Here is a 26932-nt window from a genome sequence, read left to right on the forward strand (position 1 = left end):
AATGTTTTTACTTGCCTTTTAAGGTGGGTTGAGAATAAGGATGAAAGCTAAACAGATGCTAAGAAAGATTAGAATCTTCTCCTTCATAGTTTTTAGTAGTAATAAAGAAGTGTAAATTCTGATCTTCCCCCCCCCCCCATCCTCCCCCTGCAAATAATTTTCAACTTCATGTTCTGATAGACTGCAGCTTCAGAGAGTTGGAGAGTAAGGGAGGCTGGTAGCTCTTGTATTTACAGTGCATTTAACCCTGCATGCTATTCAATTGTTGCTTTTTATGATGTTATTCCTCATCTGTTACAGTGCATTAACATTTCCACTGATGTGGCTTGTTGGGGAATTATTAATCAGTGTAGGCAGGCTCTGTTCCAGCTGCCAGCTAAAGTGACTTTATTTTAGAGAAGAAGCCAGACTTTGGGATTATAAAAATGTCATAAGTCACAGAGCAAGACTGAAAGAGCACTGTCAGGTTCTGAACCTTGTAATACCTGGGAGTAACTTCATGTATCAAATTACATGAACATTTCCCAGTTCTTTCCGTGGGACCACTCGTGGAGATGGTTTCTGTGAAGACGTGACAGACTTCTCAATGCGGGAGGTCTGTTGCCAGGTTAGCCAGGGTTGTCACCTGAGCATGCCGGGTGTTCTTCGTTAAGGCTATCGTGAAAAATTTTGTTTTGTACTTGGAGTGCCTTTTTGCTGGTTTTGCATAACTTGCTTGCAGAGTGGATTAAACTGAACTGCAGAAAGGCATTCTTGGTGTGGATTATTCTTTGCACAGAGACTTGAAGCTCAGCGGTCCTTCAGGGCTGTTTCCCCGAGGGGACGAGTACTCAGGGAAGTTGCACTGACTTAACCAAAGCAGTAGAGTTAATGAGTATTGTGTCCTCTGTGGATCTTCAGTTTCAGAGGGAAGACGATCTTTATGCTGTAATCCCTTTACAGTATAAGGTCATTTTACTTCTGCACTCAGAGACGTTGTCCTCACAGAGGATTAATACACTTGCATGCATGTATAAAATACATTCTTATCATTAGGCTTGCCTTTGTAGTCTAGCTGGTTTGCTGTTTTGGAAAACTTCTGTAAGTGTCAGCAAATCTTAGCTCTTTGCGAGATAAGGACCTTTGTCCCATTCATGGTAGATATTAGGCTCAGAAAAATGGGCTGATTGGCTAATAGTGCTTGTATAAAGAAGAAATATATATATATATTTGTAACAGAAATGACATATTTGAAAATCGGCCTTAATTGATTTAAAGGAAAAGTGAAATGAAGAAGAGGAAAAATATTTGCGGCTTTTGGGCTGGGCAAAGTAAAATGGCGTCCTTCGGCTTTTTTCACACCATCAGAAGTAAATTTTTGTCATAGTGCAAATTGAAGTATGAGAGAAGTTTTTTCATTTATCAATAGCACTGAGAAATATTACCCAGGGGAGTGATTAGCTGCTCAAATAAGAGAAGTGAAATTAAACACTCTTAAGTAGATGAGAGGTTTGGAAATTGTTTTTTTAAAATACAGTGTGTACCCTCACTAATTAGTATGAGAGAGAAGATTTATGTTTTGTGCATGTTGTTATATGTTAACAAGGCGTTGGATGTTTTTGATTATATGCTTTGGAATGACGCCCTGTGACTTTGTAAAGCCATCAGATATTTCAGTAGATAGGTTTGTTTACAAGGGGCTGCTCAGACGAATTATTCTGAATTAATGTTTTAAAATAGATTAATTAAATTGCATTAAACTTGTGTGTAGAAAAACTAATCTGGAACTCAGGTGAATTTAATTTAGTTGCTTACAAATATTCATTACTTACTTAAACAAAGGCTACTTTAATTCTGTGTTAAGTATATCGATTCTGAGTAAGAGCATTGGCAGAGATTTTTAGTGCACTTTGTCTAATCTGCTTTAAATGTCTACCTTTAGTTGTCTCTGATGAGTTTTTCTGAGGGTTCCAGTACTAGAGCCACCTCCTAGCAAGTGGTTGTAGGAATGCTCTAGGCTTTTCGCACCCCTTTTCAGCTTTGTTTCTGAATATGAAAAGCCAAGAACAGGGAGGAGTGTTTGTCTTTAATTTCAACTCATCATGCATAAATAGGGAAACTAATATTTTAAAGTTTTGATGGGTGATGAAATAGACTATTATTAGAAGGTTTAGTTCTGTTACTCCATATTGATGCTTGTTCTGTCTTGGAATCTTAGGACTGTTTCTCAAATTTTGAAAAAATATTTTTCCTTTGGGAGGTAAGAAGAAATTAATGCAGTATGTTTGCTCTGTGTGATTATTTCCGTTATTCACTGTGATTAAAATGTGATACGGTTTTTAATTTGTGCTTCTTTATACCACAGGAATGGGTTTCTGGTGGGTTTATAGGCAAGGATTACCGAAGTAGTGTCTGGGGTGGGGTGGGGAAAGGGTGGACAGCAAAAGAGCTGGTCTGGGAAGGGTCTGAAGGGTTAGAAACATTTGAGTAACTGAGATTTGAAGGCACCCAGGGCTGAAGTGGGAATAGAGGTGGGAGGAAATCCCTCTGATACACACCGTAACCTGTTTTTCAGTTTTTGCCTTGGGAAAGAGTTGAAGCAGCCTCTTCCAACCGCCAACAAAGCCGTCCGGGAGAAGCGATGGGTGCAGTGTAGATCCACCTAAACAGCTCCGCTGGAGTCAGTTTGAGTGGGGCTGGCCAAGGCCTCCTGCAGTGTATGTGTGAATGAGATATTTTCCATTGTCTGGTATAAGCTGTCTTCCCATACCCTCCTCCCCCCAGATAATGGCGAATTGACTATAAAATATTGCTCTGTTGATCCAGTGTCCACAGATGCTGGTTGGGGGAGAAAAAGTGGGCACATTTTATGTCCCACTTTTTATTTTCTCCTTGGCTTCCTGGCTTTCTGTTAATATTTCTTTCTTACAGCTTAATATTTGTTCCAGGTAATATTTCAGCATTGGCTTCTTAATGCCAATGTACATATACTTAATTTAGAATTAATGGGGACTAGGGTTTCAGCCAGAAGAAAGAAAGGAATAATAAAAAAAAAAGGCTGGGAACATAGAGCAAATTTCAAGAAAATAAGTGTTTTATGTGAGGAAATGCTGGTAAATGCTTCACTGAGTAAAATATGTGGAAACTATATTGGCAAAGTTATTCTGAATTTGTTGACTGAGGCTTTTTAAAGCTGATAAACTAATCTAACTCTAACTCTAATCCTGTTAAATTTTATCTGGCTTTTCCCGTTGGTTCTGAAAGCAAGGTTAAACCACTGCTAAAATTTTCTATTATAAATTGAAATTCTGAATTTGGAAGAAGGGCATTTTATTCAAGTTGTGATAACTGCTGTGGTTGCAGTACCCAGTGCAGCTTACTTGGGCATTGCTTTCCTAATCCACACACCTAGCGTTAATAACAAATTTATTTGTTTTCCCCTTACGTTTTGATACAGGAGCTCACTGCGTCTGGTGACAGCAGAAGTATATTTTGTTCTGCCTGTTGAGGAGGCAAAAATGTGTTCTGTCAGGCTGTTGGCTACTTGCCTATGAGCTGTGTCTGACTTACTGAAATTGTAATAAAATTTGTTTAAATGGAAATAAATACTAATGATATGAAGACACATTGCTGTGTATATGTAGTAGCTGTTCTGCCAGTCATAGTTTGGTTGTTATGCCCTTGTTTAAAGACTGTGACAGAATAGCTTGGTGGTACTTTTCTGATGGGAGGTTGAATACTTTCAGACTATGACCCATGAGAGGTGGAGAACAGATGTCAGAAGTGTGAAATGATTTTTTTGTGTTGAAGAAAGGTTTAATTAATTCCAGTGATTTTTTTTTAATGATGAATTTTGGAAGGCTAAATATGTGCATCACATGAAGTATTAAAGGGGATTTAAACAAAAGCATTGCAAATCCTGTGGAATGTGTTATAAAATAGCAATGTGTTTGTAACTATAACTGGCTGAAATGCAACATGTGAAGTATCAGTGAAATCTTGAATCGTGTAAATAGACAACGTTTTAAAAGTTGGGTTTTGTTCTAGTTTGTCCTTTTTTAGTGTTCGGAGTGGCGGATGTCTTCCTTCAAGTTGAGGGCAGGGTTCTTAATATTACTAGCAGTATGTAACATTATGAAACAGTAACTGTAGCACAGCTGTTTTATTATGTTAAGCCTGGCTGGTTACCAGGATTTCTCAGAAATGGCAAATAAAATTTGCCAAAATGGCATCCATATGCACTAATGTATTGCCAGGTTTTTTTGGGCGTGCTGCCACAGTCTGTGCTGTCCCAACAGTTTTTCACCATGATCAGAATTTCAAATGACTCAGTATTGGCAGTGCTGGTATTTTGAGTAAACAATTCTGATATGTGGGGAGTCCTCCTTTCAAGATGGGCTTTCACAGCGCGCAGCGGTTGCTCAGGCCAGGCTCAAAATTCTTCTGTAGGTTGTGTTGCTTGCTTTGAAAATTTGCATTCCACCTGTCTGGCTTAATGGCTTGCTTGTGCTCAGGTGGAAGAGGGAAAGAGGAAAATCTTTATGCATAGTTGGATTTGATTCAGTGTCGGTGTTAAGAGATCAATTACCATTTCCATTAGGAAACCTCAGATTCTCTCTTTAATGTTTTTTGCTTCAGCTTAAAAAGAAAAAAATCGGCTGATCTCTTGGTATTCGTTGTCCATCCTTCTGTAAACTGTGGGAAAGCACAGATAGGAGTGGTTCCAGTGATTCTAATTCAATTTTACAGGCTGAAGGTTTCTCTTAAAACGCTAATAAATAAGCTTGACAGAGAATTCCAAGGGAGCAGGGCTGAGAAATATTTTGGCTTTAAAATCAGGACCATATTCTGAAAATAGTTTCATCAGAATTGAGCTGTAGAAAAACAAGGCAAGTTCAATAGCCAAGAAAAAAAAGTCAAGTTTTGCTTCAAGTCTAGTTGTAATTAGCTGAGAGGAAGCTCCCTGTTCTCACTGAATGTTTATGGAGATTTTAGAAGCCTGTTAAAATTCATGTATGTAAGGATCTTGTCTGCATATAGATCTGTACAGAATGCAGTAATTGCAAATGTAATGTGGCTTGGGAGCTTCATCTGCTTTTGCAACATCAAGACTAAATGCTAAAGTCTGATCACTTCCAGGAGCTAAGTAATGATTTGTAAATTAAACCCCTGCAATTTAGGAATGATCTTGTATGTTCTTAAAACTTGTAAAACAAAAAATCAATTTAAAAGAAAACATTTTATTTTGTAATTTATAGTGATGAGCTGCCAAATCTCTGAAGCTAAATCTTGTCTTTATCCATTGGGAAAATGCAGAAAGGTGGATCAGCAAGGAAAGCTTGAGCTCTTATTTTAGTCCTAGTATAGAAAGATTACTCGTAGAGGTGAGGCAGGTAGTTCAGTCCTCGTCTCTGTGACGAGGCTACCGAATAAAGTAGCAGTCGGTACCGCTGGGTGATCACTTTGTAGGCCGGTCCCTTCTGTTAGGGACAACATCTCCTTTTATAGAGGAAGAATAAAAAAAAAAAGCACTATTGATATATCAAGTATATCTGTATTAACACTGTCCTTGCTGCTGTTTTTCAGGATTGCATGACTTGTAAAATTACTTATTTGGGGGCCTGCAGCGGTGTTTGACTGGATATTGCTGCCTGGTTCTGAATGATGTCAGAACAAGATTTGGCAGATGTTGTTCAGATCGCTGTTGAAGACTTGACTCCAGATAACCCAGGTACAGTAGAGATGGCAGTGATGGCATGAGACAGATCATTTATAGTATTGCCCATTAACAAGGTGGAAATCGCTGTTGAGCTTTGCTTAAAAATATAAAGCAGTGCTGCTGATTTTTTTTCTGAGAGGCGCTTGTTAAGACTACATATGAAGTTTTCAGTAGCTTAACTTGCATATCTTCAATACCCTTTAGATCAGATTATTTTATTTAACTTTTCTTTTAAAGGCTTTATTGCCTGGGGCTTTTTTTGTGCAGAGGTAGACTAGCACCGAAAACTTTGAATTAACTATGGCCTCCTGCAATCTTTTGTTTTTCTCCAGACCAAATATATGTTTTAGGCTTTCCCTCAAATGAGAACTATGACTCATCTGTTATGAATCGCTGTTTTACTTGTAAAATAGTTTTTCGCATACATTATTAAAATTCTTTGTATGTATAACAAAATAACAGTAAAATTGGAAAACACTTCTGAAAGCAAATATTGTGGTATCCCTTGCTTAGAACTTGACCTACTAAGTGAAAATGCATTGAGATCAGCTAGAGACATTGATCCTAGGCTGTCATTACATGCAAGTAAGTGACTGAAAGAACAGTAACTACAGTTACGGAAAATAGAAACACATATCAAAAACTTTTTTTCTGATGCAGAAAGAAAAAGTTATTTCAGAAATGTTCCCAAAGAGTTGGAGGAGAAGCTGGGACCTGCCTGTCCTAGCCTAGCTGGTGGGCTGGTTTTCAGGATGACCACCTGCAGTATGGTCAACCTTAAACAAGCCTTCCTTTGCTCAGTTTGGTAAAGGAACTCGAACCTGGTCTGATCTCAGGTGATGCTCTGACCGTGAGGTTGTTCAGGGCTCTACCTCTTGATTTTACCGGCCAGGCCTTCCAGTTTTAAATTCAGTTCTTTTTTGTTACTGTTTTCTTCAGAATGTTTACGTTTAGATGAAAGGGTATTAGAACCTATAGGTCTGCATATGTAAGTACTTATTTTGGAAAGCTTGCAGGATTTTGTTCATCTATACTGGGGAAAATAAGCCGCGGCTACTCTGAGTAGTGGCTGTAATCCTGTCTTTGTACAGAACTTCATTAGTACTTTTTATGGTTTTGTATAAACATGAGGGTTCAGAAGCCTGTAGAATCTGTCGAAGCAGAACAGCTCACGTGGCAACTCTGCTACCTCGTGGTAAGTTCCTAATAAAAAAACCCAAGGTAATGCCCGAGTGTTGCATCCTCAGCGCATTTGAAACAAAGTCTTAGATTTGGGTAAATGTTTTTTGAGAAACAGTAAACCATTGTCGTATATTTAAGAGAAAACCCAAGTAAGTGTAAAAGAATATATACAATATGGTAATTAAATGACTTTTTTTTTTTTTTAATCCATTTAATGTATTTTTAATTTGAGCCTTGTCCTCTTGTATTTTAAACTATGGCAATGCTTCTTTTCCATCACAGTTGTGTTGGAGAATCATGAAGTGACAGATGATGATGTAGAGCCTGCTCTGAAACGTCAGCGTATAGAAATTAACTGCCAGGATCCCTCTATTAAGGTTATGATAATGCCTTTTTCTGTTTTTATTTGTAATACCGATTAAGTGAGCTTTCTTGGGGAAATACATTAAAATAAAAGAACGTAAATTAAGCTGTTTATACGTAATACTGCAATTATTCATAGCCTTCTTGTAAATGTTTGTTCATTTTTGTGCATAAATTTAAAAATCTGGATGATTGGCTAATCTTCCAGTGTAAACTCAGTAGCAAGAATTTTATATGTGATATAAAATGTCATCAGAATTAATTCCATTGACTCAAACATCACTACTGGTACATGTTTTGATAAAGTGACTAAAGTGGACCTAAGAGATAAACTTGAGCATGTGTTTCTATTACAATTTGTAGATACTTTTCAGCATGTTTTAAATGATTATTTTAAGCTAACAACATTCTCCTAGTAGTTAAGCCATATTTTGTTCAGGCTCAGTAGCTCAGGCTTTTCTGTACTTGCAGAACTTCCCCTGCTGTTCTCACTAGTGTGCTTTAGGGTTTGTTCTTTCTTTTTTTTTTTTTTTTTTTTTTTGTCTTGGAGCATAAGTATATGAGTAGTATTTTACTGCCACACACGTTAAATAGTATGTAACTCTGTATTTTTGAAATGGTCATAGAAACCGAAGTTCTGTATTGACAGAGCACCGGGGGAGCAGCACTGTAAACCAGCTTGATTAGGTGTGTAAATTGTAATGGAGAGCCACAAGATGGCATAGTTGCTGTTTGCAAAGGAGAACGTGTGTAACATTACCCTTTAATGGCCTGTTTTTCCCAAGAGAAACCAAGCAGAATATGCTTTCTTTTGAATAAAATTGCTTAGGAAAACAGATTTTATTTATTCGCCTGTCTTGATTTGCTGTTCAGGAGAAAACTTAAGTGAGCAGCATTAATTGTCTCTGAGGTTATTTGTGTTGATATAATTTCCGCTGTAATCATCTGAATTTATCTGTTTGTGCAGGAAAAAAATCTTACTTAACTTTATCCAGGAGGATGCGTTCATAGATTTACAATCCTTTTGTTTTCACATGTATCGAATGAAAGGCTTTGGCATGTCATTTTAAATGACTTTGTGGTGTATGAAATCATACTAACAAAGTGCTTAGGTGAAAATGTGTTTGGCTCGGATGCTTTTGGCTTCTAAAGAAAGATCTGGAAGAATTTGAGAATGCGAAAATGCTCCTGGATGTCATCAGTTTTGTACGTGGCTGAATTTTGTCACTAGGCACGCTGCTAGTTCCTTTAGAATTGTTTTCCAGTCACATTTATCTGCGGCTTCCTTATGTGTATGTTGCTGAAGATAAATGCGTAAGTCTTTAAAATGAGTTTCTTTTGCATTCTCCCCTTTCTAGTCATTCCTGTATTCCATTAATCAGACAATATGCCTGCGGTTGGATAGCATTGAGGCGAAGTTGCTGGCACTAGAGGCTACCTGTAAATCATTGGAAGAGAAGTTGGATCTTGTCATGAACAAACAGCATAGCCCCATCCAAGTCCCCATGGTGGCAGGTTCTCCTCTTGGTGCTACACAGACGTGCAATAAAGTACGATGGTAAGAAAAGAACAGATTACTCACCAATGTGCTTTTTAAAATAACGTAAATCCATTTCTTTGGCATCAAGCTCTGCAGCTTTCTGTATAGCTGTCAAGAGCTCGGTATGCTGTTTATGAATGTAGAATTAATTTATCTTGAAGGTAATTTTTGTACCAGTTTCATGATGTTACTTAGAATGAGACACTGGTCCACGGACAGTTTGCAACTATTTCCACATTTCATTTTGACTTAAACCAGACTGATTCATCCATCCTCTGGAAAAGTCTCATCAGCTATTTTAGACAGGTTTTTTAGACTGTCTTTACTTTTATTTATGTGGCTGTTTTGAGTTAATGAGTTCATCGTCATTCTAATTGCTTCTCATTTTACTTTTATTCACCAGAAATACAATGGAGTTTGGTTTATGTGCTTGTTTTCTAAAGACTCTTGCTAGAATAATATCTGTGCTTTTTTTGGGGATAGAAGTTGGAGACGGAAAATCTGTTAAATAATCTAATCCGCTTTGATGAAAGAGCAGGTTTGACCTGCAGTACTTTTATGTACGAGTTGCCTAATATGGTTTTAAATATCTAAATCTTGATGTGCCTGTCGTTTTACTGTGATGATTCCAGACAGAGGAATATGCTTATCAAAAGACTCTTTTGTCTAACAATTTTTCCTTCCTCATTCATGTTTTTTTAGCTAGAAAAAACTCAATACTTCTCTAAATAATTACTTTTTATTCTCCATTACAAAAGTGTACAGGCAACTTTCTCGTGTCAATACCGTTCTAGTCAAGATATACTAACTTAATTCATCTTTTGTCAGTCTGTTTTTCTATCTCCTGATCTTTTTCATCACTCTCTCTGAACTTTCTCAATATCTGACAATTATTTTGGATATATTTCTGGTAGGTTACACTCAGTGCAGTGTTTCAGGTGCACTACTCTATAGCGCTAAGGAAAAAATGAGTTCCTTGCTTTATGTTGTGGGAGTCATCCATGTGAGGGAAGGGGGGGGAAAAAACCCACCCCAAACGTTACCCGGTTTCTATTAGGCCACTACTTGCTCCCTGCTGTATTTTTTTTTTTTTTTTACTTTCAGTATTACTATTTTTATAATAGCTATTTTAAGTTAAAAAATTTATTTCAAGGTCACAATCACATTTTATTACGATACCTTTCAGTTCATGCATTTATGAAGCAGGATGGAGTACAACCTTACTACCATAAGGGTTCAGAGTTGGAGATTTTTACGCAAGAGGGATACACTCTGCTCACGTAGCTGTCCATAATGTTGCATAGTGCGGCCTGTTACCTCGCAGGTGTTCGTTGAGCGTGATTACTTCATATGAATGTAGTCTAATCTTTTTAAAAGATGCCTTATTTGTATTTAAAAATCTAAAATCACACAGAACCCAATGTGTTTCATCATCTCTGTTTTAAAAGTTCAAATGTCCTTTTTATTTTCAGTGTAAGTTTGAGCGCACTCTGCTCCCTTTGCTCTAACAGTTACCTGTCCAGTTAGGAACAGTTGATGTCCTTGAACTTCTCCAAAACAACTTTCCTTTTTAGATGTCCAAATACAATGTTTGGGCTCCAGTTCAGAATTCCTTTATTGGTCTTTGTTCTTGTGCTGGTGATGAACATCCTGACCATTGGATATCCTCCTTTTCCCTTTTTCCATTTAATTTTTCATTGAAATAGGTGCTGTGTCTACATTTACCTATGCTTTTGAAGGCTTCCCAGTCATACATTGAAAAGGTCACTTATGGCTAAGTTCTATATCAAAAGAAATAAAGTACATGGAGTGACTATTTGGATCATAGAGCAAGTAACTAGAATGTTACACCAGTGTTTTTGCTAAATACTCTTTATCAATAACTCTTTCTCAAGGAGCCTTCTTTAAATCTGTTATTAATTTTTTTTTGTTGTTATATTAGAGATCTTCAAGTTCTTGTGCATAAGCTTGAACTTCTTACTGTGGTTTATGCACAAAAGACTTCAAAAACATTTTCAGAAATACATGGCCCCTTTGGGAATCTATTAATTCATGTTCAGTGAATGCTTTCCTCTGTAAATTGTACTATTTTGAGTTTCTTATGGGATTTGTCAGACCTGAGGTGGTGGTTTTTTTTTTTTAATCCCTGTAACCATTGGAGATCTGTCTTGTGTGTTAATGGTGAGCTTGGTGTTTAGTCTTTTGCTTCGGGCGTACGAGTTTATGACGACGGCTTCTCTGACAGTCTGAACATAATTTAGATCGAAGTCTTGAAGACTCTAAGATTCTCTGCCCCAAATATTTGTTAGTGTTGGTATGAAGTTGCACATTATCAAATGCATCTTGCCAATAAAGCACTGAGGGCTTTTTGTTCTTTTAGCAGTCTGTGGCCTATATGACTCAAAAGAAAATAGTTAGGGGTGTATGTGTTTAACTTGGCATTAGTTACACTTCAGTTTCACAGTGATACAATGTTTCACTGAATTGGCTGTCTCTCATTCATGAAAACCTTAATCGCTTGTTGATTACTTACAATTAAAGCCTGCATGGACTGTTCTGTTGTATCAACTCTCTGTATCGTTCCCTCTTCCCCTTACGTTGCAGATGGCAGTGGAGAGCTGCCAACGAGAATTAGTATTTCGGCTAGTGATTTTCAAATTCTGCATCGGAATGAGATTCTTCAACATCCTCCTCCTCCTCCTGCCACTACAACAGTACCGGGTTTGCCACTCTGACAAAAACGTCGTAGTTAGCAAAAGCTTGTCAACCAGATGGTGCTACCCTGCCAGTAAAGCACACTCTCATTCTTTTTTCAACAAATACCTCAGGGTTTGTGATCTTTTCTCTTCCACTCTGTAGTGGATTTTGTTTACAGTCTTTCTGGTAATTCAGTTACTTGCATTAATTTGGTGCAGGTTTAACATGATCAGAATTTGTTTTGCGGCAGTGTGCACAGTAAAGTGAATGAACTGTGCATTATAAATTCGCACAGTTTGGTTGCTTTGTGCTATTTGTGCTTTTAAAATTAATTTCCTAAGACTCGTCAGTTTGAAATATGCTTGGGTCATCATGTGATGAAAACAAGGACAACTGGGACAGAGGAGCTTTCTTCTCTGTCATCTTGTGGTGGAATTGTGTAGTTACAGCGTGCCAGGTGAATTCACAGCTGCGCGCTACGGGGAATTTTATGCTGTGTGCAGCACTGTACACTGGCTGCTTGTAAGATGGAGTGATAAAGTGTCATCTGTCCGTATAGCTGCATTAGGGAGGCAGGAGTCTCACTTTGTAACGCTTGTCAGATTTACGTTCAATGATAAGTTGTTTTTTCTAGTAAACTGAACACGTTGATTTATTGGGATAACTCATGCCTTTTTTTTGTGCCAAACTTGTTTCCAAGTTTTAAAAATTCTTATTAGGCAAATGAAGGAGAAGTTTTCAAGGAGGCTTGCAATAAATCAGGAACCACCCCATGTTATTAGCTCCCAGGACAGAAAGTCAGTGCACTTTAGAGTCTCGTTCTGCGTTCTGTCTCTTTATTAAACACACGAGGAATGATATGTATGGAAATCTTCCAACAACCTTTTTTGGATATGTGATTTTTGAAGGCTTGCTGATGTTTCTTGGAAAACTATGAAATGTTGAATTCAGAAATTACAATACTGCCTACTGCTCTTGATTTTTTGCGTAAGTACATCTTCATGAAAGCTGGATTGTGTTCTTCATTCTTTTGTTCATATTGTTTACTCAGATCCGCTGTTACAGTACTTCATTATGTACTCGCTAATTGCAGTGCAGATAAGGAAGAAAACAAAGGGTACGTGGTGCCGTGTAAGGAACGATTTGTGTGAACAGCTGAGATACAGAGGAACAATAGGCTAACTTTCAGATCTCCAAGTAGGAGGTTTAAGCTACAGCAAAAACTAACAGGTGAATACCCCTTGTGAAAGGAAGTCATTCCGAATTTGTGAGTTGTAAGCTGTTTTGGGGGAAACAAGAATAGGCCATAAACAATATGGGAAGACCTGTAGCTGTTGTATTTCAATGAATCATCACATGAAAAGCAGAACCGAACAAGCGTAGTTTCATATAGGCTTTTGTCCTATGTCCTCTACCTTTTCACTGGACGAGCCTTCTGTTTCCCATAGGGTCCATGACGCTCCATGCTGTGGGATTTTGAAATCCTCTATGCTGTTCCCATGATAGTAGCATATGCAACTGCTAGAGCTAGCTGCTGTGGGGTTGAGACCTTTCCGACTTTCTGTTAGTGGGGTGTAGCGTTTTGGCTTGTCCTTACCCCAGCCTCAGATTTTAATGGGTGTTTAATACCTCTCAGACCTCTTTCTTTTTGTCAGATTTGGTCATAAGAGTGCAAAGTATTAGTTGGGATTGGAGAAACAGCACAATGTTAAATCTCTCTTTCTTTGAGGGGGAAAAAGAAATAAAGAAGAGTTTTAGGAAGTATTGTCTCAATGTTTAGTGGTTGTTGCTTAAAAATATGTAGTTGTCAGGACTACCTACAAAGACATAGTGTTAATAGAGTTTTTTAAATTTCTTTCTCAGAAGAAAGGCTGTCAAGGTTTCAGAACTAGTAGAATGGATGGCAAAAATCCTTAGATTGCACAGAGTTATGTTGAACTATATGGAGCTTGAAAAGAGCCAAGAACAGTAGCGAAATAATGTAATAAATTAGTGAATGGGAGTACGTGTATTGTCCTGGTGTTCTGAGCTGTGTCCGGCTTTGGGCAGCATTAGTACAGCCCTGCTTTTCCATCCAGGAAGCGATTGTCTCTCTTCCTCTGTCTGCAACATTTCCTGGCAGGATGGCCATTAAAAACCTCTAATTTCTTTTCTTTATGAGGTACCATGCTGGTCAAAAATTCCAGTAGCTGCTGAAAGTTTCTTGGATAGGAGACCTGGTGCAGTGCCTGATGGCCTGTCAGTATGGCAGCCTCAAATGATAAGTTTGAAATTTAGCATGTGCCCAGGTCTTGAGATTTATAAATTGATGAACACACAGTGTGACAGTGCGACTAAAATCTTTTATCCATGTTTTGAAGAAAATATTTCGTCTGAAAGATTTCAGTCCAGCAACAGTGTTATTTTTGTCAGCGTCTTTCCATTAATCTTTTTTCTGAGCGGGTAAGCCCAAGTATAAGTGGTTAAGGTTGATTGCTTCAGATAACATAGGAATTTGGGTTTGGTTTCACAGAACCCTCCCATCATTTGTTTTTATGGGTATTTTCTGCAAACACGACGTTGTACAATTCTGCTCTGTTATTTTGGAAATTTTTGTTGGGTAAATAGATGTAATTGAGAGCAGTTTTAAAAATGTATTAATTTTGGAAAGGATTCGAATTTAAACCTGGTATTTTCTTCATGCTTAATAATAAAAGTGTTTCTGATGAAATATGGAAATTCATTGGTAAATGGAATTTTTCTTTTGTTCAGATATTTTCCTTGAGCTTTTGTTACGGTAAAGTTGAAATACAGACCGCATACATCTGGTTCTTTACCGTATGCATTTGTGGCTAACCGATTAAGGATACTGATTGCTAAGTGTAGAGACAGAATTGCGTATATTTTTGTCTTTCATGGGAACTGGAGAGTTAAACGGAATTGCAGAGTCCAATGCGCTCAGTTACTGTGCAAAGGCCGAATATGGTTCCCTTGAACAAGACTTGTTCGTGGGTTGGCCATGAGCTGATTAAAGCGGAGGCGCTTCGGGCGGCCTTGTCTGCAGTTAATTGTGCTGCTGGTCGGTTCAATCAGCTAGTTTTAGAACACAGCATTTGTCTTTTTTTGTCTTAAGATACAAACCAAGTTTTTGTATGTGCAAAAAAGAAGGCTCGATGCAGTTGTGTACCAGATGGGATGTACGAATTTGCTTTATTTTTGTAGGTGTAAATCATTAATATGTTTGTTTTACCATTAAGTTTAATCAACAGGGTGTATGTAATAGGTTTTGAAGAACAGAATTTGTTCATCCGCTCTGCGCTGTGCCATTTGGCAAGCCTTTTGGCTCCAGATTTCCCAGTTCCAGATCTGTATTTCTGGTGTGTGATTGTTCCTTTGTTTACATGTGGTTTTGTAGTCAAATAATGCAAAATTGAAAACTGAGAGGATTTGAAATGAAGTTGTCAAGTAGTGGGATGTGTGGTGGAAAGAATTGCAGGATGACCGTTCTTCTAGATTTAGCAAAACTGTTGTTGCTCCTGCATAAAGCCTTTAGGAAAAAACCCCAAACAAACCTAAAGAAATATAATCAAGGTATTGGTATAAAAATGAAAATAGCTAGAATTCTATTTTTGTTATATATATATTTTTTTTCAGTGAGTTACAAACCCCTCGACTGACCTAATTTCATGCTATCAGCTACTGAATAGCTTTTTCATTTTTGTTGCATTTTTATCATAAGGATTTTTGTAGATTATAATAAACTATCCTACTATGCTAATCCAGGCTTTTAAAAAGAATAGTAATTCTTCAGTTCTTATCGCGAAATAGTGGCTGTTGAGTCTCTGGTGTATATAGTTCACCTCTTTCCCACATTTGCTGCAGTCGATACTATAAGTCATTAGGTGATATAAACTGCTATCCAAGTTATGGCTATCTTTTTTTTTTTTTTTTTTTTTAATTCAGTGATAAATAAATTAACATTGTAAACCTCCGGGATTGTTACTGTCTTTAACTGAAGTTAAGAGCTACCTGTCCCTTCCTGGAAATACACCCTCTTCAGGTCTGACGACCCTCAATTTGCAGGAAGATTGATTTCTTATTTTATTTTTTTTTTAGTAACCAGTTTGAAACAAAGCCTGTATTGAGGAATATAGTATCCTGAAAGATGTATGGTATATGGTTTATTTTCTAGTTGCAGGTACATTACTCTGCCTGCTGTGAGCCTGATCTCATGCACTGAACTCTAGGCCTGAAAAAATATTTCCCTGGAAGCAGATTCGGTCCTCAAGACAACTCAGCAGGCAGCTCAGCGTAAAATTAAGCCATGTTTTGGGGGGTGAGAGCGAGTGGAGTGTTACAGATAACGTCTTGAAAATACACACAGCGATTTGGGGTGTTAATCAGAATGTATTATGAAGGTTTTATTTGGAGAAGCTTTGGAGTTCATCAGGTTGTCAGAAATTCTTGTCGCTCTCTATAAGCAAGCCAGGTTTATTTATCCTTCAGCGTATCTTCTTTTAGAGCCTCTTTCTGGGGCCTCATCCAGCAGCGCCTGTGCTGCAAACCTGTAAGTCTGGGAGTGGCTGACAAAAACACAGATGAACTGTTGTCATTGTTTTGGACTGGACCCTGCGGTATCAATAAATTAACAACCGTTCCCTGTCGCTTTCTGTCATCAGTCAATGGTCCTGTGTGCAAACATTTATTTTAAATTACCAGTTCAAGTGTCATGTCTCTCGCTTCAGCCAATAAAAGTTCTGTTTAAAATTAATGGGGTTTGTTTCATGAAGAATGGAGGATGATTGGGCTGCCCGCATGTGAATGGCTCTTTCATGCAAGTCCAGTCTGTTTATGTCTGGGCATGGAAGGGGTTGAAGGAAAATGGCAGAGTCGTCTGTGATCTGTTTTCACCATGTTCATTGCAGGTACACTCACAACTATGGAACAAAGTCAGCACTAACAAAATGTCAAGATCATAATTAAAACTTCATGACTTTAGAGGATTTTACCCCTTTTTGTGAATTTAAAAATTGTGTTTAGAGTCTCAAGTTTTTTAAAGAACACATAAATAGAAGCAAAATTTGATAAATTCTGGTAAAGTGGAAGTTTGACGAAGGGAGTCAGAATTTGAACTGCCATTCATAATTGCATCGATTGGTCCACAATGCTTTTACTTATTGTGCCTTCTGGGGCCTCCGTTTTCAGTTTCACCGTCTCCCATTGTTTGTTTTTGTTTTAAATCCTTACTGCAAAGCAGGTGATAGAGGTTTCTTACACATGCATTCGTGTACAAACACACGCACATTCACTTTCCTTTTCAAGTTGAATGTGTGAAGTATGTTTTGTATGGTTTTTCTTAAGGAAGGAAGTTAGCTGCTATCACCTTAGAATGCCAGCAAGTGATAAGTAATATTTTAGTCTGGAAGAATTGTGTGGCCTGAAATATATGTAAGTGGATAGATGAAAAACCCAAATACCTTCTTGAGGTGTAGTAGACGTGTTTATCTGAAAATTATGGTTCTGTCTTGCATTCAAAAATGCAGTTTATGAAACTGAATAATCAAATAAAGGAATTATTTGATTAGATGTCAGCCCCTCTTTATCCAGGGCTGCATAGTGTTAGTTTCTTTGGCTGCAGTGTGGGGAAAAAAAAAAAACCCAAAACTTGACATCTTTCATTCCCTGAAAAACACGACCATGCTTTCCAAAGTCTCCTAATTTGTCACAAGAACTTGTCAGCCTCAACATCTTGAGATTGATTCTGGTCCTGCATAGCAGTAAGAATACCAATTTCCATCTTTTTATTTTACCTGCATTGAAACATGCATTTCATGTAGAAGTACCTGCTACGAATTAAGTGGACTTAGGTGAGTCATTATATTTAGGATCAGTACAACCTTATATTGAAAATAGTTGGAGAACTCTCATGACTGTGATTTTTGTCATTATTTGCTGCATCCTGCGAGATCTACAGGAGCGGTGCTGCAAACAATGGTAATTCTTGCTTTGGACATTTCTGCTGGGGATTTAGATATTTTGAAATTAAGCCTGCCCTGTTGGTTGTCTGTCTGGAGTTTTTGTTACAGACCATCAGCAAGTGAAGATTTTACATTTACTCCCTTCACTATTGGGAGTTAAAATTCACACAGGACTAAGGAGAAATGGTATCTTGGATTTAAGAAACTTGCACAGAAGTGTTCTCATTGGAATTTTGCATTCCATTATTGTTGCACTAAGATATTGAGGAGCCAAGTGTTTAGTAATTTGTTGTTGGGATTTGATAAATTCAGAAACAACGTATAACTTCCAGATAGCGTTTAGGTTGAGAGGGCAAGGTCACTTATGGAATTAAAATAACAATTTAATACTAACATCTCATCTGTGGAGAGTTCAATAATTCATGCATGTATGGGATGGAACTTAATCTGTAAAACTTTTCAAACTGACCAAGATTTGAACTGTGTTGATTCATTCTCCCAAGTCCTATTTTTCTGAGCTTAATGGTTTCTGAGGAGATATCGTTTATAATAGTCCAGTGATTCAAATGAGAGCCGAGCAAGTAGCAGCTGATAACTTATGTCTGAGAAATGGATGCAAAATGTGTGGCCTGGATCTTTTTAATTGCGATGGTAGTGTTTAAAATGTGCATGTGAGGCTTAAAACACTAGAAATAATCTTTTAGAAAGATATAAATTTTGAAATCTTAAATACAATGCCAGCTACGATTTTTCAGCAATATCCACTGAAAATAAAGTCTTAGGTAATAAACTTCCTTCAAGTTTTAGACAAAGGTTTCAGTCTTGTAGATGTGTTACAAGGCTTAATATTTTACTGTTTGCCAGGTAATCGTACAGTAAGTTTTCCTGGTTGTTACTCTTAGCCCATGACAAATGTGAAATCCTGTAAATTAGGAGGTTTAAAGCATCGGAAGTAATTTGTGCTTGCTCTGAACCGCATGTGGGTAAACAGTTCGTTTATTCCCACTTAGCTAACAGACAGGAACTTTGTTCTGTGTCTGAGACCATAGTGAATCCTTTTATTTTCATTTTGTAAAGAGAAACCTTATGTGAAAGTTATGACACCAAAACCAGAAATGCAGTTGTGTGAAGTCCCTTGTGGTGCAATATATTGCTATTCACAATAGTAAGTTAAGAAATGAGAGAACTGAACGCGCACAGAATTTGTGCCTTGTGCCAAGACATTTTAGAAATGGACATCCTTTAATTGTAAGGGTATCTGAAAATGAGAGAGAGGCGCGTACGTGGGGATCAAAAAGGCTTTGAGCTTTATGCGCGGATTAGGGGGACGTTTACTAGTGTAATTAGTGTCTTAAGAACATTTAAAATCAATTATAGTAGTATTAAAATATGGGTTAACCTCCCCCCTTGCCAAATCCCAGAAGGTCAGATTAGATGAATTCTGGGGAAAGCAGAACATTTGCTTCAATGCTATGGTTCCGCGAGCATAGCCAGCTGTTGCATTCAAGAAATAAATGTAAAGGGTGCATGACTTGAAATTCGGTTCAGGACAAATGCCTTCGTATGGCTCATGCTTTTCCTTTTGCCCAAATAAACAATTGAAAAGAATTATTGTGTTTAATGAAAGTGGACAGTTTTTAACCTCATGAATGTTGTAAAATGGATGAAAATTAGGTTAGGATTATATTTTAGTGAAACTCTAAAAATCTTAATATATTTGAAGCAGTGCATCAGATTGTGGAAGCATATGTTGCATACTATGTATTTTCAGAAGTAATTTATCAAGCATCCAATAAACAGAAGGGGGCAGAAAAGCCTTATATATTCATTTGGATTTGAGCTTTGAGAATTTACGTGTTTTTAATGTTACAGTCTCTGGGGATGCTTGGGAGTTTGAAAATCCAGCAGTAAGAGCACTCCCTGGAAAGTTTTCCTGCAAGTTGGGGTATTTAATTCTGTGAGTACACCAAAATGAACGAATAAAGAGGAGAGCAGCTAATCCATTTGTGATCAAAGGGGGCAAGTTTTCATCTTCCTTTGGAAATGACAGAAATTTAAGTTGTGTTTCAAAATAATTTGCATACCAGTTTGCACCAGATTAAAGTACCAGTAATACTGTTTTTAAAAGTTGCAAAAACAACTGCTCTTGCTACTTAAGGAAAATAACGCATAGTAGTGTAGTTTTAAAAGAAATAACCTACAGTGGTTCTGGAGAGTCCTAGTTTTCCTTTAAGCAAGGTGGAAAAGAGCTATAGATGGATTTAGAGCTTCAAAAGGATGAAACAGCCTAACATCTAGCAAGGTCTCGGCAAGGTTGGTAAGATGGCAAAGAGCCAGTCTTCCATCTGCTTTATTTGGCAGCAGATGCTATTTAACTGATACATTTCCAAACGTAAAAAACACACTGTTTGGAATCTGAATGTCTTTCCAAACAGAATTTTTCCTTTTTGTGGAACTGTACGTTTTTGCATATCTTTAGCTCAATCTCTTTGTTCCATACTGAAGGGTGGAGTATGAGACAGGAAATCTGCTCCTAATAACTTTTAAAATTGTATTCAGTGTAAAAAGCGGAGAGTGGTGTTTCTTTAACATCCCTCCAGGGTATATGGAAATTAAAGATTCAGTACCAGCTCGCAGAGTAGCAGCATCCTTGGCCTTTCTATAAAAATGCGTGTGTGATGGCAAGCGTACATAACTGGGTAATTACGAAAAGCAAGAAAAACAGAGATACATGATGGCAGTTATTTACGAACTGGCTCTGTAAGAGCTGTGTGTTTGAGTTCTGTTTGCAGAAACCTGATGTTGTATTTGTTTGCAGTTTGTTATGTGGTGACCATCAGATGCTGTACTTCAGTTGCTGCAACGAGTGTCCTGAAAGCCAGCTTAAATGCTGCTTCCTTCACCCCCAAACTTCTAGTGCCACATAAGTCAGACTTATGCTGATGTTAGATATTAGAATTTGTAAGAAAGTTTGGAAAATAAATCTAGAAGTAGCTAATCCTAATAAAGGATTCAAAGTCTTTTCTTTTGTTTCATACAGTGTTTTCTAAACATATAGCAACGTCTGTTTTAGTTGTAAGGCTGCAGTAGATGATTTCATTCATAGTAACGGTGTTGAAGACCAGTCAAGCCTACATATTTTGTTATGGAAAAAGACTGTCCTGCCCTTACAGATCAGCTTTTCTCATTTCACGTTTAATACAATCTCCAGTAGGCTGCAGTACTATTATTTATCTAGTTCAGGAAGTTAAGGCTCAAAGAAGGGTAACAACTGTCAATGTCTTTCTATACTGTCTGAAAAAAAAAAAAGATATCTTTGCTGTTGTATTTTTATGAGTACATTTATCTTTAAAGAGGCTTGTAGGAACCTGTTAATTATAAAGTCATGACCTGTCCTTTTCTTGTCCATAATCAAAAGTAGAAGACTAATAATTAATGCCATTTCTGCTATAGTATTTTTCAATCCTAGTTATGCCACTTGCACATGGCCTGCATGTACTGGTTTTTGCTGCTTTTGTGTATCTGCTTAGGCCAAAAGGTTCTTTGGAGGCTGTGTTTCACTCTGCGTTTAATTTTTATGGAGTTTCAGTTGTGTTTGAAATAAGAGAAATTGTTTTCTGGTTGGTTTTTTTTTTTTTCTGTGTGTGTTTTGTTTGTTTGTTTGGTTTGTTTGTTGTTTGTTTGTTTTTTTAAAACCCCACAGGGCATGAAGTTGCTTGTGTACCCATACAGGTGTTGTAAAATCCCTGAAGTCACAAGCTTGACTTTTTAAGTGGTAGGTTCTTTGGGTCACCTGTAGCATTATCTGGCTGGTGGTTAGTTGGTGAACTAGTCGGAAATGGCTGTTATCATTTATGAATGGTTACACTTGATTGTAGAGGTGTGTTTAGCTTTTCTCAGAGCAGAATAATCCACAACAGATTGTAACAGCTCTTAAAACTGGTTGATAAAATTGGTCTTAAAGCTAGTAATTCATGTCTTTCTGATTGTCAGCCAATTCAGAGGCACTCTCTGTAGGTAAGGCTGAGTGCAATAAACTCTGTATAGATAGATGTATTTTGTAACTTGGAAAATGTATGGCTCTTACTTATTTGAGCTGAAAATTTGATGTTAAATGTTCTTAAACTGTTAACAGTATGTTTTAATAAATGCTGCATTTGCTTTATCTTTATTGTAAATTGATTACAGCTTTCTCAGTTTTCAGATCCATGAATCTCTCTCCAGTGACGGCTGGTGTACTTTGGCTTGTCTGTTTACAGGACCTAATCATTAGTGCTGTCTTTAAAATGTCTGCTCTTATGTGATGTTCCAGATGCAAAGAATCCAAAGATAATTTTTGATGAGTGAACTCTTACTGAAAATGATGGATAACACTGCTGCTTTTCTGGCAATTGGCTGTGACTAGGCGAATGCACGGTTTAGGGACATTAAAACTTTAACTATTCACGTGCCCGTACAGCGCCCTGCCCTACAGCAAGTGTCCCGCTGGTCTTCATCTCGGTGAATGGTTTGGTTGTTGGCAAGTTTGCTTTCTCCTGGGAGATGAGGAGATGCATTCATTTTTTTGGCATAAATCCAATGTAGCTTTGTGTATGCTTTGCCGATCTGTGGTTTTGTTCATGTATACCCGTAGTGTAAATTCGTAAGTTAGTTTTCTCATTCCTATTTGGATAGGGAATCTTAACGGTATGTGCAGAAGGCAAGGAGAGCAGGCAGTCGTCAAGAGCAAGGAGCATTTTAACATTATCTTCCTAAATAGCAATGAAAAGATCCAGAGTGGCTGTTCTTACAGATGAACACAAGTGTTAGTGAAAGATAAGAAAAGGAAAGAAAAAGTAAACCACCACACTTCTAAAATGGTATTTTTCTCTATCGTTTGAAAAACGTTTAGATTTTCTTCATGGTAGGGCTATTTGTGAGATTCCGCCAGAGCCCCCACACATGCATGAGCTGTACATGTAAGTCTTCCTGTTTGTCCCCAACAGTAAACTGGAAAATACTGGAGTTCCAGGTCTCTTTCCCAGACTTGCTTTCCTTAAGGCTGTGTTTGGCTGGAGATCTTCAGTACAAGCAGTCTGCCAGCATTAACTCCAACTCCTGCCTTCCTGATCTCCTCTCTCTCTGCATCTCCTTCTAATTTGTACACTAGAGGAAGATGAGAATGGTATCCTCAGGAGCCCTGCCTTCCAGATAAGCCGCACGCACTGCGTGGGCGTTGTAGTGACCAGAAACTATTATATAGACAGGAGACAGCAGTTCATGTGGCCGTGGCTAGCCAAATGTCTCTTGTAGCTGAGCCCTGTCTCCGAGCTCTTATTTACCTATTTGCAGATGTTCACATGTGCAAAGGAGGCTCAGAAATGGTCTAAACAGAGGACTCTCTTTTTTTCTTTAACTGGTTGAGCACTGCTATAAATATTCCATTAACTGGTCTGTATTAGTGTGTCTAGGAAAACAAGAAGAATAACTTCTTGTCTGAAAATGTCAGTCCGAGTTTTTCCATAAGTACTTCTCGTCCATTCGGAGAAAGGCTTTTGATCTTGTACCTTGTGGAAGATAGAAATGTCAGTTAGTTTTGCTTTATTTTTCTCTCTTTCTAAGTGAAAACCTCATCTGGGAAGAGGAGGAAATGATGGTCCCGGTATTGCCAAAAGTTCTTTTATGTCATTGGCTGCGTTCTGTGTGATTGACAGGTTATTGGCAATGAAAAACCAACGGTTAAGACTAATGATCATATCTATGACTCACACGTTTTCCATACTGAAAATTACCTTTGGCAGCAATTTTCTTAGGCAAAATATAGAACATCCTTTTATATTTAAGAAAAACAGCAGAGGCTAAATATGCGCGCTTGAAAATCATTATCTGGTATGTTTAATTTTTTAGAAATATTTTCACCTGTTATTTAACAGATTATTTGGTAAGCTGCATTTAAAAAAAATTTCCCAAAATATATCCGTAGGTTGCACACATTTTAAATCTTTTACTAAGTTGTGTCCAAGAACAGGCAAATTGCAGAACCAGTCTCTCCGAGTTCTTATGGGGAAAGGAATATATGAACACAAATGGAAAGTACTGAAGCCTGTGCAACACCACTGGCTTTCTGAAGCACTCCCCCTGACCCCTCTTAATATTTTCTTTCCATCTTCTCCATGAGTATAGTACTGCCAGCACTCAGAAAGAATTGCTCCATTTGGGATCTGAGTGAATATCAGAAGCTTTCCTCTTTCTTTGTGATTTTTGTTTTCTGTATTTTAGTACATAAGTAATGCTTAAAGCTGATTCATCTTCAGTATGAGCTGTACAGACTGAAAAAAGAAATTAGGATAATCCAGTATGAGGATGCACTAGGCTGTAACGAGTTTTAATGATTTCCTCTGATGGATTTTGTCAGGCTGGCCCAATATTTTGACTTTACATAGAATTACTTGTTTAATTTTGTGTACGTTCAGCAGATTTCTTATTGTTGTCTCTTTAAAATAAACAAATAAATCTGGGAACAGAGAATAGAACATCTCACAGGAAGGTTAATGGGAAGCACGTTCCCGTATCTGCAGGGAATCTTGTGGGCATCCGTTTCTCCTGTGTACAAGTTGGAGCCTAAGACAATCCTGTGAAACTCTCCTTCTTCAAGCATAATGGTGCCTTTTTGTAGTGGTCCCAATTGTTATTCTGTTTTTCTTCCAGATAAGTGCTCAAGTTTCACAGCATCAGCTCTGAAAAATTTCTGCCTCATGATGCCTCGCTGTCAGAATTTGTCAGCAAATTCTGTAGCCGTTCCTGTTCCATGTAGAACATGTACCAGAATTTTAGTTTCTTGGTTAACGTTTATGACGGTTTGAATGGAAAGGTTACCTCATCCTCCTCATGCAGACTGCTTTTGAAAGCATCGTTCTTCAGGAGTTAAGCATTAAACATAAGAAATTCCTTCTCCTTTAAGACCGCAAAAGAATTTGAGAGAGTTTTACTGGAGTCTCTGTGTCAGTAGATACAGAACACAGAAATAATCTTTTATCCAACGCTAATGATTCCTGGTAACAGACCAGAAATTTCATTCGGTTATTTTCAAACTAGATGCAGAGTTCCTATGCAGGCAGGTTAATCACAGAGAAAGGTTAATTGGTGGTTGTGGATTTGTTGTGCTGTGTTGAACGTTTCCAAAGGCTTATTTTAGCTGTTCTCTACCACTGTGCTTTCTGTGTGACTGTTTTCTCTCCAGACTGCTTTATAGATCGAGTCCTTACAACTTGATAACAGTTCATTTCCAAACGTAAAGCAATTGATGGACAATTTGGTGGTAGTTGTGGCTTGTTACAGAGGTTTCCCTTGTGTATGTGGTGTCTGGTTTTGCCTTTGTGCTGTATAGCCAGGAAATATGTGTCAGTAAAATGGTATGTTTAGTTAGTGGCTCCTCCCAAAACAACTGTGAATGTAGATTTTTCCTGTCGATAATCCACACTACTAACTGGGAGAAGTTAATTCTTAGAGAGGAGCCAGTGTTTTCATGGGTGTTTGTATAGGGATAAATCTGAAAAAAATGTTTATGCAGTGAAGTAAGCAAGCTTGAACATACACTGATGCATCGAAGAGGGGATGAATCTGTGCTGGTGGGTTGTAGAAAAGTATTTCCTTATTCTAAATTTGCTTAAATTAGCTATATGCCATCCGGCTCACTCTCTAGATGGTCTTCCTTAAAAATGAATAGTCTTAAAGGAAAAAGAAAAAAAAAGGTGGGGGGGCAACAAACAACCCCCCCCCTTATTTTATGTCAAGTTTTAGTGCTAAGACTCTTTTTCAAATATAAACTTAATAGGAGCAAAATCCTAAGGACTTTATAAATGTAATTTTATTGCATTTATCTCTACAGCTGAAATGAATTATTCAGAGTGTTCATTAAAAATAAGCTTTGGTAAGTGACATTTTAAACAGGCGTTCAGAAGTGATTGCAAGAAAGATGGTGATAAAGAACAGTGTCTAAAAGGAAGTGTAAAATTCTTGAGCGTTTTAAACTGGCCTGTAAAAACTTCAAATGTAGCTATTTGGACAATTTGGGAAATGTAACAAGAACACGTATGGCTGCTAGACTGGGGGACTGCCAACATTGCCATGGATCGGGATTTTATCCAGTATTTGGTGTGGGTTTGGTGGGTTTTTTTTTGTTTTTTTTTTTTTAAAGCATGCAGTGCTGGCATTGAGAAAATAGACAGAAGTTGCCTTTTTTTTTAAAAAACAAGAAATGTGTGGGTTTTTTTCCTCTTGATAATGGAGAAGTATTTGAAAAGGTGACTATGAAAGCATCATAAACCCATATACTCTAGATAGCAACTAAAAAAACCCAACAGAAATCCCCTATTTATTGCTTAATACAATTCGAACTTCACATACACATGAAAAGCTGTAGTACACTCTGTACTTGTCTGTGATGAGACAAACATCTTCCAGAGCTTCTCAAGGTTTGCAATCCAACAGATCACTGGCAATCCATGAAGGATCCCATTTGTTGCTAGCAACAGATGCAATTACTGTAAGAGGGAGGCAGGGCATTAGGCCCTGGGGCTTTTTGTGTCCAAAAAACCCGTGCTCAACCATTTTATCTGTGCCAAAGTTGAGATCCATTTGTTGTTAGCTCTTAAGACAGTTTCTTATCTTTTCTTTAGGTCTTAACGATGGATATTGTAGCGCTTGAAGTCTTATGTAGACCCATGAACATTGAAGCACGCAGATGCTGTATTACAGCTGGAATAAACAGAGAGTTGCTATCATCAGATTTGTTTAATTTGTGTTTCAACAATTAGCCAAGGAATACAGTTAGGAAAAATAAATGACCATCAGTCATGTTCAAGGTGCTGGACAAGTAAAAACATAGTGGACTATTTACTGTGGGAAGCAAAGAGAAAGAAGAAAGCCTTTTTTGTCACTAAAACACAAATTTTCTTCGAAGTTCCCTCCTTAAGTTTACCATGAGCACAGTGGAACCAGTCTTAAATATCAAAACCATGCCTTACAAGATTGAATAATGGTGTGGGAATAATAGTAATAATCTGTGAAACTGAATGAAATGATAAGCTGCATGCTGGAGACAATGATTTACTTCGTACTTACTCAGTGTGTTTTTCTGTGCAACACTTCTCTAGTTATTTTCTTCTGCATTGTCATCGTAAGTGAGAGAGAAGGCTTTCTGGTTTCTCATGCACTAAATGCGTTTCTGTTGTTTGTTTTAGTCTTTTGTTTATGTGAAACGCACACAAGAAATAGTTTAGTCTTGTTATTATTTAAAGTTACCGTCTGTCCCTGTTCTGCTCTGATGCCCCTAGTACTGCTCTCATCCCCCAGCCCTGGAAAACAATACATGCTTTTTAACTAACCTCATCATCCAATTTTGCAATAAATAGTTTTACGGTTTTTTTCCTAGGAATTATCCTACTGAAGATGGTGCATTACTGTGTAAGTTGGCCATAGTATCTCTGAAAATGCTCTCAGAGTTTTCAAAACAAG

The 26932-nt window shown here is 37.6% G+C and overlaps 1 protein-coding gene across 7 annotated transcripts in view; it reads left to right on the plus strand.

Moving 5' to 3' along the window:
• The window catches only part of BANP (BTG3 associated nuclear protein), a 155042-nt gene that overhangs the window by 9358 nt on the left and 118752 nt on the right, over positions 1-26932 (plus strand). For 5 of the 7 annotated variants that reach the window (XM_087739724.1, XM_087739727.1, XM_087739728.1 and 2 more), the window contains exons 2-4: positions 5566-5710; positions 7163-7257; positions 8602-8801. In XM_087739724.1, the coding sequence (XP_087595850.1) occupies positions 5641-5710; positions 7163-7257; positions 8602-8801 (365 nt within the window). In that variant the 5' untranslated portion in view covers positions 5566-5640. Of the gene's footprint in view, positions 1-2554; positions 2697-5565; positions 5711-7162; positions 7258-8601; positions 8802-26932 lie in introns of all 7 variants that reach the window. The other 2 variants (XM_087739725.1, XM_087739726.1) reach the window with 1 other exon arrangement.

The sequence above is a fragment of the Nipponia nippon genome, unplaced genomic scaffold, assembly GCF_047370975.1.
Source record: "Nipponia nippon isolate SJK-2023a ecotype South Korea unplaced genomic scaffold, ASM4737097v1 scaffold_7, whole genome shotgun sequence".
Taxonomy (NCBI): Eukaryota; Metazoa; Chordata; class Aves; order Pelecaniformes; family Threskiornithidae; genus Nipponia; species Nipponia nippon.